Below are 14,087 nucleotides of genomic sequence, written 5' to 3'. Positions count from 1 at the left end.
TCATATTTTTGTTATAAAATAATTTTTAGGGAAAAAAATTAAAAAGCTTTTACAATCAAAATATTACTTTTTCTCTTTCACTTCCAAAGCATAGTGAAAATGGAGGTCAAATAAAACTTAGTATGAATCGATGAGAAAGTTTATTTGAAGTAGTTCACATGGTTTTTATGGCACAATATTATCCAAATTCATCTTATAAACTAAATTAACGATCCACACTTTTTCTTAACCCTCTCGAGTGATAATAGAGACAAATCACCTTAATTAATCTTTCAGTTGGGTCATTGTCTGTTATTGCTTCTCATAGTATAGCAAAAGGGGAAAGACGCCTGATCTGTTTTTGAGTCCAAATGGGCTAATAAATAAGAATAGATATTAGAAGATTGAAAATCTATTCAAATTAAAATTATAATGTTCATTTGAATCCACTCGGATTTTGTTGCATTCAATTCAGATATTACATTAAATATGTGCATTTCGTTAAATTTGATGATTCTAAAAAATAAAATTCATTCGAATAGAATTTAATTAAAAATGATATTAAAAATTGAAGAGCGAAATTAATGAAATTCCATTTGGATTGTTCGATTCGATGTGAGATGCATTAGGTTCGATTTGTAATAAATCAAAATATTGCTCATTAATCTTCATTCTGAGTAGTTGTTTTGAAAAGCATATTAGCTTTTTTTTGAGCCGATACTAAACTCATCAGCACATTGACGTTTGCATGGTGATTTCAATGGGTGAAAATTGAAAAAAAAAAAAGAAAAGAACTGAATGAAGACTAAGACCTGAAGAACTAATTAACTAGTTTTTCCTAATTAATTACCGGCTCTTAATTATATAAAAAAATTACTATTATATAGAACCAAAGAATTGGCTTGATAATAAGAGTTATAAAATTATTAATTATGTTCTATTCCAATTATCTTTTCATTAACAATTTACATATCAAGGGAAGAAATTAGGTTCTTTTCATTTTTCTCTCTTGAAAGGAGAAGGTAAATAAGGATTACCAATAATTTAGGCTAAATGATATACATAAGGGTGAGCATTGGTTAGAACCGATTTAATTGAAACCAAAAATGTCGGTTAATTTAATTCGATTTATTTGATTTTGGTATTAGTTAATTAAAAAAATGATTTGTTCGATTAATTTAATTGATTTTCTATATTCAAAATTGATAATTAATAGACATAATTAATCGGTCTTATTAATTTATTTTTAAATACATTATATATAATATAAATACAATATTGTTTATATAATATTTTAAATTTATATATAATATATTATTTATTTTATATAATAAATAGTATATAATATAAAAATAAAATAATTTTTATATAATAATATAAATAATTTGTTTTTTTAAATAATTAAAATCAATTTAATCCATTGGCCTAAGTTGATTTCGGTTGAATAAAAAATAATGATTTTAATTCAATTTGTTTGATGGATTATTTCGAATGAAAACGGTTAATTTGATTTTTAGATTTTTAAAATTAAATCAACGGAATACTTAATCAAGAGTATGTAAATAAACAAAAAATGTCAAACAAAAAACAATATTTATTTGGGTTTGAGATTACATTCAAGACACAGAACACTAGGATTCATTCAACCAAACTTATATTTGAGGGGGCTAAAACACACTACGGATAACATGCAAAAGTAAAATAAAATTTCTTCACTTGCTTTCCCTTCATTGTATCAAGAAGCACGAACGAGATGCCATTAACAGATACGAATGAAGGACTTTGATATGACAATTCTTAAAGTAATTATACATATTTTGTTGACAATTGAAATGACTAGTGATAAATTACAAGTACGATTATGCTGTTCAGTTTGTTGATATGGAAATGGCAGCATGGATGCTTCCTGGCGCATATCCTAATGCCGTCAGAGCTACATTTACCCAGAAATTGGCCTGTAATTATCTCAAAAAAAAAAAAAAAGAGAGTCAGCTCTTAATTTCTATTCATTTTCTGTCAACTTGTTATTGCTTCAGTTAAATTATATGTTACCCGGTTCTGAATTCATACCCTGTTGGGTATAAATATCTTGTAAAATTTTAAATTGAAGTGCTTGATTAATTTGGTTTGTACATAAATTTAAGTTTGAAAGAAATAGAACAGAATCAAGGGAGAGACTGACCGTGCACCCCCCTTCCTTTTTATATACCCCAACTGGGGGCACCAAGATTGCCAGGATCAAATCAAGACAGTCTGGTTCCTTCTTCTCTTGCCCGCTTCAATCTTTGCAGCTAAAGCAATTGCATTTGATGCAGAGACACATGTTAATATGTGGTTGAAGATCGTTATCAAAGAACTGCAGTTGTTTGTTAGGAAGAGGACTCTACTACTTGCTTTTATAGAATTCAAGATGCTATGAAAAAAGTTACATTTCAGCCAAAAAAGAAAAGAGATAATCAATTTAGTGAATGATTGCTCTTCACGACATTGTTGTATCACATGAATGGAATAAGTTCAATAGGTGACATCGGCAAGCTGTTTTCATGGTGCTGATTTCATATATTAGCATATTACCAGTACCACCATATAAATGAAAGAATTTTTATCTTCACTAGTTAGTGGTCAATCTCTTTAATCACCTTCTGCTTTTATGAGATGCCTGATTCTGTACTCTAGGCTTGGGTGGCATCGATCAAACTGTTGGATTGTGATTTATATCCCCAATTAAGGGAATACATACATGCCTTGTAGAAAATCAGGAGCACTTGAAAACAGATGACATTGCAAAACTCTTCCTCTGGTTCTAGACATGTCAATTGGTGAGAAAGAAAGAAAAAGAGAGGAATAAAGTTGACATAGAACTTCCGGTTCCAAATCAAATTAAATATACTTTTGTTAAGGGATTGTGAAAGTCTGTAGAAAGGAATTTGATCCTGTCTCCTTTCTCCCTCTGTGGGAAGTTAGCTAGATTTTGAAACTGTTTCGTTAAACAAAATGCACATTAGGAGTGATTGGGTTGGTCAAAAGTAATCCAAGTTTGGCCCATGAAATGGTTGGGATTACAAAACAGAACACAGCCATTCCCCTCGACTGACAACATAATCAGACTTATTATGTGTGGAAGATGGAAGAAAGGAAGAGTGGAAACCAACCAAAAATAGTTCAGTTCCTTGTTTGATTTGTTGGTCCCATTGCAATCTCAATAGGTCCAAATCTGGCCCAACAGTATTGGCCTACACTAGGATACTATTCCTCCTAAATGGGTTCCTTCTTGGGCTAGAAACCACTGAAAGTCCTGAGCATTTTTTTGCTTTTTCTTCTTCTTGTTTCTACGAAACTAAAGGGAAAAATCAGTATAATTTTACCTATCTTACATTAAATCCAAAACCATCGCTTTGAACTACTAACTCCTAAATCTGAATTACAATTTCCTCAGACGTTTCATTTTATAAATACTACTGCATCTTAATTTGGTTCAAATGGATGAACCTGATTCATTCAGAGGGACAGTGCATTAAATCCCCACTGTTAAGAGTACACAGATTGAAACTCTTCAATTGGCGTCCTTTTCACCATAAATAGAATTTATGATAGCAGCGCTTAAGCAAAAAAGCATCACAGTCATCCAAAAAACATTTACAGCCCAAAGACAAAACTGATGCTTGTTACTTTTATCAGTTTAGTATGCTAATGTACATTCGAAATCCTAAACATATCCGACCCTATATTTTCTGCCTAGCTATCGATTTTCACACCACAAGAAACAGCAAGAGAAAAGAAAAAAACAGAAAGGTTTTGTATGAAAATTCAGCACTTGGTGATCTTCAATCTCCTCACAGCTGACAAGAACATCCTACACGTGCATAAGAATAACAGATTCAGCTCTTGTGCTTAAGGGATCATCATATATTCCTATCTAAGAATAATTGAATTTGACAAAATGGGAATGTTCTTTTTAATGGAGAAATCGGTTTACTTACTCCCAAGGAACATCACCAACCATCATCCAATCCCCTTCCTTGTCTTCATATGTTAGCACATGGTATTTCTCATAATGATCTCCATCCACCTCAGCCTCAGCCCCTGCATATCAAAAACATCGCTCTTCATTGTCAAACTTTCTGTTTAGAAAAAGATCGGAAGAGACAAAGATGAAACTTAACAGATAATGTTTGTGTTGAACATGTATTCAAGAGTCCTTATCAGCTCATAGTAACTCTCATGAGCCAACAGGTCTAGTTTTCTGCCAATAGGAATCCCATCCATGTACACCTTAACGAAGAAAGTTGCACTATTGCACTCATTTTCTTCTTCTGCAGCAAGCGCCTGGCTTAGCTGCGGCTTGATTGGTGGCCAATCCGATGGTTGCTCCCTGATATACATGTAATAATTTACCCATTAATCCATAACAGGTACTATTGAGAGATAGTAAAAGAAAGAAAGGATTGCGACTAAATAAAACACCTTGCATACGGAAAGGTTGAAATGCTAAGACCAAGCCGAAGATCAGTGCTAAGGTCCCTCTGCGAGGAAGAAGAAGCACCGGTGGTTGAGAAAGCAAAGTGGTTGCTGCTCTCGATAGAAGATGAAGAAGAACTGGTTGCCCTGCCCATTTTCTAAGATGTGATGACTGAATTGAGTGAAGACAAATGAGCCGCCACCTTGGGTTTAAATAACCAGAGGAGTAGGAAGTATTTGTTTAATGGAAAATTTAATACTGATACTAAATTTTTATGTTGGGAGAATATAGGGAGGCAACTCTTTCATATTACTGGCTGTTGTTGGGCTGTTATGCTGTCAGGGCAGCCGACATGTACACGTGTCGTCTACCAACCCAACTTATATTAATCATGGTTTAAACATTTTTTTGGACTTTGATTCATAGAAGCTGATGTGCAGTTCTATGTTTTCTACATGTTTGCTTCTCTTCTCTTCAAGGATTCACGGGTAATTTGTAGCAGTTATTTGCGGTATCCCTCGTTGAAAAAGTGTGTGTACTGCATTTAAATTGAGAGTTCTTTAATTGATGATTATGTCTCTCTTTTACAGAAAAAAAGAAATTCAAATAATTTACACAGCTAATATAACCATGCATTTACAAACTATTTAACCTGTATTGGGGATTCAACGTTAATTAAAACTAGCAGAAGAAACAAGTCATGAGCATTCAAACGGGGTAAAACGCTTTTGAGTCATCATCATCAAGCTTGCCTTATTAGGTAAAGCCAATGGTTTCGTTGAATTGATAAAAATCGAATGCTTCATTTGAAAGTTTTAAGTGTTATTTCTGTTGCTAATAAATTTTTTAATAAATAATTTGTAAATTCAATATAAATTTTCGTTGAAGCCTATAATAAATTATAATCTTAAAACGAAATAATCTTTGTTCACTTAAAATTTTCGATAAAAAAAAGAGCTATAAGTAATTAGTTAAAACTATGATTAAGGAATCAATCTAATTTTAAAAAAATAAAATAACCTATCGTTTATAAATTTTCATTTTTGACTAAACGTAGGCAGTCTCTGCACTGAATATAAATCTACTGATCGTAATACAATATTAAAAAACAAAACTATTTTGCTGATGGAATTCAAAAATAGTTGTTGGAAATTAACAACACAGTAGATAAACATATAGTAGAGGCAATGAATGTAGACAAGCGATGGGCATTCAAACAGGGATACAAAAGCATCGAACTTGGAAACGTTTTGTCATAGGAACAACACACGTAAGCTTTAAAATAATGTACCCGGATCAATGTTGAACTGATAGAATTATCGTGCTGCGTAACAGTATTAATTGAGGGAGGGTATTATCGGTAACGGTGAATTCAGCTTATATATATTATTTTTGCTTTGCAAAGTGATATGTTTTAATAAGATTTTTGAAACAGTTAATATGTAAGCAACATAATACCAAACCATGAGAGGGAGGGAGGGTTTGCGAAACTCAACATGCAAAGAAAGACATCAAACGTTTGGATGTCCGTGACGTAGGAATTAATGGGTCCCCTAGTGCTTCACGCACGATTTTTTTTTTTTTTTTTTTAAATCGGTTCATTGTATTCATCTTTGCCATTTTCTTGCATGATTTTCATTATTCACGCTATACTTGGTTATACAGAAATTAACATTTCTATACAAGAAGGTTGTGAAAAATTAAATTTTAATTATTAAAATAAAAGACTTTAACATTATCAACAAAATACACAATTATTGATAAAAGTTTTTTTTTTCTTTTTTGATTTTCTCCATAGTGGAAAGCTTTAAAAATTATTTTCATTATTGAATAAATAAATGCATTAAAAAATAAATAGATATTAGTATACAATAGAAACGAAAAGGTGTTTACGACCTTCCTATTCTATTGTACTCGCTGATGACTTCTCCTTAAAGAGAGAACCTAAAGATCCCATCATGAAGATATGCAATCAACTCAATCTGCAAGCACAAGAAAAAGAAATCGGAAAAAAAAAAGGAAGAAAAGACACAAATGGCAAATTTGTTTTATTTTATTTTATTTTTACATTCAATCAATCAAAATCTTTCCCCACGTGTAGAATCCACGTGTGGAAGGTAACTCTTGTCTCACCTTAAAAATCAAACTTGATTATTGTTTATCTCCCACGTCAATTAACACAAGAAAGAGGGAACAAGAAATCTTTGCTTACACCAAAAGAAACGCCAATTTAGCGATAGAGAAGGCAAAGAAACTAATGAGGAGAGAAGCGAACAAGGAAAACAAACGAGGAGAAAAAGCAAAAGCTGTTGTTCCCCACCAGCCCTACCGAAATGTTGCTTCAAATGGCCATCATGGGCATGGCAAACCTTTTTACTGCTCCAAAGACTTTTTGGTCTCTCAAAAACCACTATTAACGTTGAACCTAAAGCCTTTTAACAAAAGAAAGACGCCCACACACGCTTTTTCCAGAACCCTCAATTCTTCAATTCTTTTGTCAAATTTTCTTATATCTCCCTTCCATGAAAATCTCCATCATCGTGTCTACTCCCCTATGGGTTGTTTTACAGTTGTTTTTGTCAGTCAAACTTAGGATTGCTTTTTATTTCCCTAACCAGAAATGTTTCAAGGACAGGGCCCGGGGAGGGGACTGGAAGCATGCCCGATCCTATTTTCGAGCTTGCTTTATCAACTTTTTCTTTCCTGGCTTTGCCCTATAATTTTCTTCAATGACTTTTGCTTTCTATTTTCTAGTTAATCTTTTCGGTTTAACATGTCAATAAACCTAGGTGCCTTTGGTTAAGGACAAGAAAAATAACAAATCAGCCGCCTACGCAGTACTAGGCCAAACATTATGCTCCCCTACTGTCCAAGGCGGATCAAGTCTTTTGTCTACAGCCTTTTTTTTTTCCCTTGGGTTTTTTGGCAGTTACTAGAACATGTCTTTTACACATTTTTAAGTAGATTCTATGCGTGCATGGGCTTGGAAAGATATAACTCTAAGACCCCAAATTGTGTGTTAAACGGTATTTTTTTTTCTTGGACCAAGCACATCAAACGCTGTCATTCATTTGCAATATTAAGCACTTTGACTGATTTCTATCAAAGAGTTTTTTTTAATTTGTAGTAAGGATTGATTTCTGATCATTAAAACTTAAATCAAGACTTTAGTATTTTACGACACGATCATGCATAATTGATGATTATTTGAACTTAATCTATGTAGTCCATCACAAAATATATGTGATAGAATCTTATCCAATAAATGGTTGTAAATTGTTGATGCATAAAGAAAGTACAGCGCATTAGTTAAATATTTAATACGTAAAAAAAAATTACTGAAATGATTACTTTGGGTCCAGGACTCGTTGTTTAAATGAAAATAAAGGGAGAAGAAGAGACTTGCCTGAGAAATGAAAGACAAGGATCTGGCGGATAGGATGTTGTTCTTGGTAATAATTGTAGAATGACTCCTTATTCGCTACCAAAAGAATAAATACAACAATAAATTAAGGACTTGCCGTTGCTGTTAAAGAGACACTATTAGTAAATAGCATGTTAATGGCAAAAGCTGCTGGAGACGAAATAAATAGCAGAATCTGAAGTCTGGAGCAGCAGCAGCAACAGCAGAATTCTCGTATCAAGGTAACATAAATGAAATGGACGAAACCAACAGGAAGAGTTTGCTGCAAAAGAGAACAAGCAATTATGACCTATTGACCCGTCGACTTGAGTTTTCTTTCGTGATCCATCCTCAAACCTTATGTTTGAAGCCTCGAAATTTTTAGGAAAAACTTTCTTTGAATCCAATTGCCTGCCATCAATTAAATTCACAATTTCTATATGCTTTATGGTTTTGACACATTTCAACCATTCTCAGTCTAATAACTCCTCCCATCCAGGCCCAGCCTCCTTTCCCCCTCGTCGTGGGCGCCCAACTGGACAGGAAATTTGAAAGCCTGACCAGTCCACAGCAATCAGCCCCAAGCCCTTCTGGAGGCAAGACGACCACAAGGCCGAAAACAAGTTGCCTAATACGAAAGCAACCCTGATAGACAGCATGTATGATCAACAATTACAACAAAGGTTACAGGAATATTAAATGTTTTAGTAAGATGCTCCAATTCTTGATGCATGTGTGCCACTAATGCTAATATCGATACTGATAATAGGATGAGAAAATTAAGAATGGTATGACTGCTATCAATAATGATATAGCGCATGATAGTAATTTACAAATATAAAATGCTAATCAAAACTCCTAAAGCAATCAAGCAACTTTATTATCAACAAAACCTACCTAAAATTTTAGCTAAAGGGATGCCATCCAACAATGCATGTCTACTTTTGCACCCTGCTAACTTAAATTTTAATATCAATTGTATGCATATTGTGACAGGAAGTCCTTCACTTCAGCTGCAACCTCGTAAGCACATTCCACACATCGTCCTAATGCCACACCAGCTACATAGTTGCCCCCAAGAAACAGTCCATGAAACCCAGAATCCCTAAGAGCAGTTTTTGCAGTATCAAGGAGATCCAAATGACCAACCAAGAATTGTGGAATGGCTTGTGGCCATACTCTCACACCCAATACAAGAGGATCCTCTGCATTGGAATTTATAAGCATTTTTCTCAAATCACGATCAACTGTTTCTACAAGTTCACCTTCAGTCTACAGGAAAAATGCAGTATCAGTAAGAATTCAAAATATAATCATATAAAGGGTCAAGGGGAAAAAGGCTTCAAAGAATATGTTTCTAGTCTCTAGATGAATCCACCTTATTATATATCTCAAAAGAAAATGAAGATAGAATTGAACAGAATCATGCAAGAATTTAGTTGGCTTATACAGACCAAAAACAAGCCAATTCATTTCAGCAATAAACTCATAATCATTGAAAACAGTATTTGTAGGTTCATGACAGCTCATAGTTGTGATAAAAGTTGAACCTGTCAATAGTCTTGACCATCCTATATCCAAAGCTTGTGGGCAGACTAGGTAACTAGTCTGTGATTACACAGGTTCTTAACATATTCTAGAGGGATTACAACAAATATCATTGTTATTCTGAATATAGAGCATTAGAATATCAAATTTCTGCCATAATGTGCTTCCGTATCCATAATCGCATTGTCCACAATGAAACATTCAAATTATATTTCTTAAAAGATGTCTACCTTGGACAAAATTCCAGGGTTCATAGCTCCTCCAATGTAGTTCAAGAGCAAAACTCTGCCAGATGGAGCGCGATTGGGAAAAAGTGATGAACTGTATATAGTCCCTGCAATTTTTTGTTAATCAATAAAATTTCTCAAAGTTCCTTTTAGTGCAAACAACATTCAGAAGACTAGGATATGATGCTTTCAGAAAGAGCTGAGTTACCTAAAGTTTCAATTCCTTGGCTGCGTGGGTGCAATTGGCCAAACCCCTTGAGTTCACCATCAATCAAACATTCTTTTCGAATAGCTTCTTTTGGATATGAGATTGTTACCGATGCAACTGGAGGGTAATAAAATTGAGATAGTGCATCTGCAGCAGCAGCCTGCATAGAGAATGTAGAAATTGATAGAAAAAGACACTATAATAAAATTTTAAACTCAACTAAACTTAACTAAGTTAGTAAAGGATTAGAACATGGCTTCAATTAGTCTGTTAAATAGCCATTTTCTTCAGACATTTTCCCTTGTTGATAAAAGTTCTTTTTAGGTATCAATATACATTATTAATATACCAGGAAAAGTCTTCGAGAGCCATAAACAACAAATCATGCATGGAAAATTTCTCAAGAAACTAGAGTAGCATTCAGTTGAATAACTTCAATTACTCAGTGTGCTAGCACACCACATAACAGACACCCAACTTTAGTAGTCCAAACCTGGCCAAAGGTGTGCTCTATCAAATTTAGGAGAAGATATACTTCACTCAGAATCCAAAATTTAAAAAACACACACATATGCACAAATGTGAGCAAAGAGATGCGGCACACAAACCTACTTCCCTCTTGACCAAAAAATTTGATAATCTAGCATCCTAGACATAGCAACATAAAGAAGTGAACGTTCTATGCTAGATATTAAGAACATGTCATAAAAGGATGTCTAGCAAGGAGAAGGAAGAAATTGAAACATGCCGAGAGAGGATGCAACAGGTTACTGGCAACATGGGATGGAATGCTCATGACAACACTCCTACTTTGAAGAGAGACCATTCCTTCTGGTGTTTCATATGTCAATCTATACCCTCCATTACCCAATTTAGAAATGCTGGAGAGCTTCCACGACAATTTAACGTTGCTACCCAAACTGCCAAGTCAACACAACTAATTAGCATCCTAAAACCTGAAGATAAAAATAAAAGCATATTGACATTTAAGAACCACTACAGAGGGTAAATCATAGCTGAGATGGTGACTGGGCTACCTAGTAGCAATTGCCTCAGGCAGCATGGCAAGTCCCTTCCTAAAAGACCCAACTGTTTGGCCCTGGGGTTTTGGAAGATGCCTGCAAGATAACCATTCAGCATGATGACAATAAATATCATGAAAGAATCACATCAGAGGCCGCAATGTGTGCATAATTACGGATCTCTAGGTGGCTTAGGTGTTTTCTTTCTCCCCTGGATTGTCTTGAAAGTGCCACCAATGATGCTACCACCAATCTCTTCAAGCTTCCATACTCTTCCAAATGCTGCCTTCATGCTTAATTTTGATGGATCCCCAGCATAAACACCTGCAACAACAACACTTCGGGTATACAAATTATGAATTGGTTAAAACAGCAGAAACTAAATATTAGTTCTAAGGTTCGAAAACTTCTGAACAAGAGATGTAAGTTGGAAGGAAGTGGTTCATTATTATACTAGCATATAAATTGCGATATAACTTGTTGATTGAAAATGAAAGGCCTAAGACAAACAAAATATTGACTATTAAAAAACATCATTGCAGATAAGTGAACACATAATAAGAATGGAATTATCAGCAAAAGTAATGTAATTATATCAGGTAAAGGGAAACTTCAGGAAATGCTACTATTTCAACTTTTCAGACTATCATCACAGAAATAAAAACGATGCTAGGTAGTTAACATTTAGAAATAACAGCAACATTCACTATCCTTTATGCACAACTCAAGAAAACATACCCAATTCCCATGTGCAACCCAACAAGACCCCATGGAACTAAACCACAGAGATAGTTAGTTGATAACAATGTATTGGAATTAGAGAAATCTCCCAACTTTTTCACATGAAATACCCAGTAAAGTCAGTAGATTTTAAGGACAATTAACATGCCATGGTGACAAGGGAGTTTAGAAAGAACAAAATATATTTCTAAATAACTGACATTCATCACAGACAGTGATTAAATAACAAATGTTTGCACACACATGAAAGTGAAACACACAAAAAAATATAGACAAAATATTATATTAATCATCACCTGAACAAAACGGTTCAATCAAGCGCTCAAAAACCTCATCACCAAGATTACGACGCACAAACTCCTCCACTGATTCTTCGTGACCCTGTCACCTTTGTCAAAATTCTTCTATATGAGAAACTTCAATCAACAAAAACTTAATGCAAGTACAATACACTTTTGATATATAACTAAACAAGACAAAAAAAAAAAAAAACTTAAATGAAAGTGAAAAGGACAAACTGGAGGAGGAGGGCGAACGCCAATAGCACCCAATCCGGCCCTAAGTTTTCCACCAATGCTCATCAAATCAAAAACCAGCAAGTCAGTTGGCTTGGAGGGTACAGGCGTTAATTTCCCCTCCCATAGTACAAATCGCGGTGCATTAGGGTCACCTAAAATTAAATCATCCTTCAATCCACTATCCACCTATAAAAAATCAACAAACATTGATTTGGACACTAAAAAAATTAGTAACCCAACGCTATGTTTGGATTGAAGGGAGGAAAAGAAAAGGAAAGAAAAATAAGGTAATGGAAATAGAAAAACCCTTCTTTTTGGATAAACTTTTAATTTAAAAAAATGGAAAGAGATAGAAACTTAATAATCTTTGGTTTACTTTGTGATCGTCACTTTTTTAATACCCTAATTTGACGGAAAAGCTAAGGAAAGTAAAGTTAAAAATTTTTTATTTTTATAAAAAAGATTATTATATTAATATTTTTATTATGATATTAGATTTGATTATATAATTTATACTTTTTACAAAAATAATTTTTTATGAGTATTTTATATAACATCACAATTTATAAATATTTTAAGATTTTTTAACTCTTAACAACAAAACAAACTAAATTATTGTCGGAACAAATTAATAGATTGAATTAAACATAAAATTAAAAATAAATCAATAATTAATTAATACATCTTATCATATTAAACATGCTTAATTTTATTTAAAAAAAATTATTTATATAAGCTAGTTTGTATAAAGATATATTTGTATATTATATGTTACTTTATAAAAAAAATATTATAATTAAAAAAAATATTATAAAAAATTATTATTATTTTTTATTTATCTAAGTAATGATTATTAAAATTTTTTTATTTTCATTTTGTTTAAAAAAAATTGTTTATATAAGCTAGTTAGTATAAAGATATATTTGTATATTATATGTTAATTTATAAAAAAAAAGTTATAATTAAAAAAAATATTATAAAAAATTATTTCTTTTTTTTTATTTATCCAAGTAATGATTATTAAAAAAAAAATTTTATTTTTTTTATTAATTTTAAAGAGATACATGTACCTTTTCCTTTTCTTTTTCTTTAAAAAACTTTCATTTCCTTTTCTTTATTTATATCTATCCAAAGCGAAAAATTTCTGATTTAATAGAGTTCAGTTAAACAGCAAATGATATAATAAATCGCATAATTAATTAATTACAGTAATAATTACGAAAATGTAATTCAGGAACAATGTAGATTAAGAGGAACTTACCGCCATAGTGAGAATAGGATCGGATGGCTGGAAACTATTGGGCCCTTCTTCCCACAGATATCCATCTCTCTCAACGGTTGTGATGTTGCCACCGACTCGGTCTCTGGCCTCCGTCACGATCACATTGGAAGCGACGTCACGGTGCTTGGTGGCAAGAGCTTGGGCAATGCATAGCCCGCTGATGCCGCCTCCCACGATGACGCAATCCGCAAGTGAAGATTCCCCGCCGTCGATCTTCGATGAGGAAATTGTGGGCCCCTCGGCGATGGAGCAGCGGAGCTTGAAAGGTTTGTGAATGCGGGGCGGGATTTGGTGGTTGGTCTTGGAGAAGGGGGAAACGGAGCCGGAAGATCGGAAAGGACAGAGGTCCGTTAGAGTTGTCATGGCTGGTGGGGCCTATCGAGCGATAGGGAGAAAGGGCGGTGGAATTGCAGGTGGGCGAGTGAAACTACGCCTTTGGGCAGATTCTGCTATACTGTTATCGTCAAAGGAAATATTGAGTGTGCTTACTCACACGTCTGAGTGGGTTTGCCTTCTTTATTTCTTTTTACCGATCATTCAATTACTCAGGTGATGCTGTAACATGTACTTATGACGGATTTATCAAAAAAGTGAACTACGTGATTATAAAATTAAGATTTAAGATGATTTAGCTAACACAAGTAACTTTTTTTTTTTGCAATAGCAGGATATCATACTAACCAGTTAATTTTGATAGATC

At 33.5% G+C, this 14,087-nt stretch overlaps 2 protein-coding genes across 3 annotated transcripts; both read right to left on the bottom strand.

Annotated features, from left to right (window-relative positions):
* Nucleotides 1-3,359: 3,359 nt before the first annotated feature.
* Nucleotides 3,360-4,738, bottom strand: LOC111306004 (auxin-responsive protein IAA20-like). The gene is made up of 4 exons (XM_022903902.2): nt 4,444-4,738; nt 4,143-4,351; nt 3,960-4,062; nt 3,360-3,832 (listed from the first exon to the last, which is right to left on the bottom strand). Exons 1-4 carry the CDS (start codon nt 4,590-4,592, stop codon nt 3,787-3,789), a joined length of 507 nt encoding a protein of 168 aa, XP_022759637.1. The 5' UTR covers nt 4,593-4,738; the 3' UTR covers nt 3,360-3,786.
* A 3,005-nt stretch (nt 4,739-7,743) lies between these two features.
* LOC111304931 (protoporphyrinogen oxidase 1, chloroplastic-like) lies at nt 7,744-14,087 on the bottom strand. Of its 2 annotated transcripts, XR_016331518.1 has the most exons (10): nt 13,367-13,878; nt 12,106-12,291; nt 11,884-11,968; nt 11,023-11,170; nt 10,862-10,942; nt 10,573-10,744; nt 9,825-9,984; nt 9,620-9,723; nt 8,739-9,113; nt 7,744-8,486 (listed from the first exon to the last, which is right to left on the bottom strand). XR_016331518.1 is itself a non-coding variant. In XM_022901979.2 (9 exons), exons 1-9 carry the CDS (start codon nt 13,748-13,750, stop codon nt 8,814-8,816), a joined length of 1,620 nt encoding a protein of 539 aa, XP_022757714.2. In that variant the 5' UTR covers nt 13,751-14,087; the 3' UTR covers nt 8,621-8,813. The 2 variants fall into 2 exon arrangements, 1 of the variants encoding a protein (XP_022757714.2); XM_022901979.2 differs by lacking the exon at nt 7,744-8,486 and having other exon boundaries at nt 8,621-9,113; nt 13,367-14,087.

The sequence above is a fragment of the Durio zibethinus genome, chromosome 21 (assembly GCF_047325235.1).
Source record: "Durio zibethinus cultivar Kanyao isolate XHJ-2024 chromosome 21, ASM4732523v1, whole genome shotgun sequence".
NCBI classification, from domain to species: Eukaryota; Viridiplantae; Streptophyta; class Magnoliopsida; order Malvales; family Malvaceae; genus Durio; species Durio zibethinus.
This window is presented reverse-complemented; position numbering and strand designations above follow the sequence as displayed.

Coding starts and splice junctions, on each gene's coding strand:
- LOC111306004 (XM_022903902.2), bottom strand. CDS start 4,592: ATGGGCAGGGCAACCAGTTCTTCTTCATCTTCTATCGAGAGCAGCAAC. Junction 4,063..4,142: donor GTTCAACACAAACATTATCT/GTTAAGTTTCAT, acceptor TTTGATATGCAG/GGGCTGAGGCTGAGGTGGAT. Junction 3,833..3,959: donor GTTGGTGATGTTCCTTGGGA/GTAAGTAAACCG, acceptor ATGCACGTGTAG/GATGTTCTTGTCAGCTGTGA.
- LOC111304931 (XM_022901979.2), bottom strand. CDS start 13,750: ATGACAACTCTAACGGACCTCTGTCCTTTCCGATCTTCCGGCTCCGTT. Junction 12,292..13,366: donor ATCCTATTCTCACTATGGCG/GTAAGTTCCTCT, acceptor GATTTTTTATAG/GTGGATAGTGGATTGAAGGA. Junction 9,985..10,572: donor ACCTGTTGCATCCTCTCTCG/GCATGTTTCAAT, acceptor TTCTCTATGCAG/GCTGCTGCTGCAGATGCACT.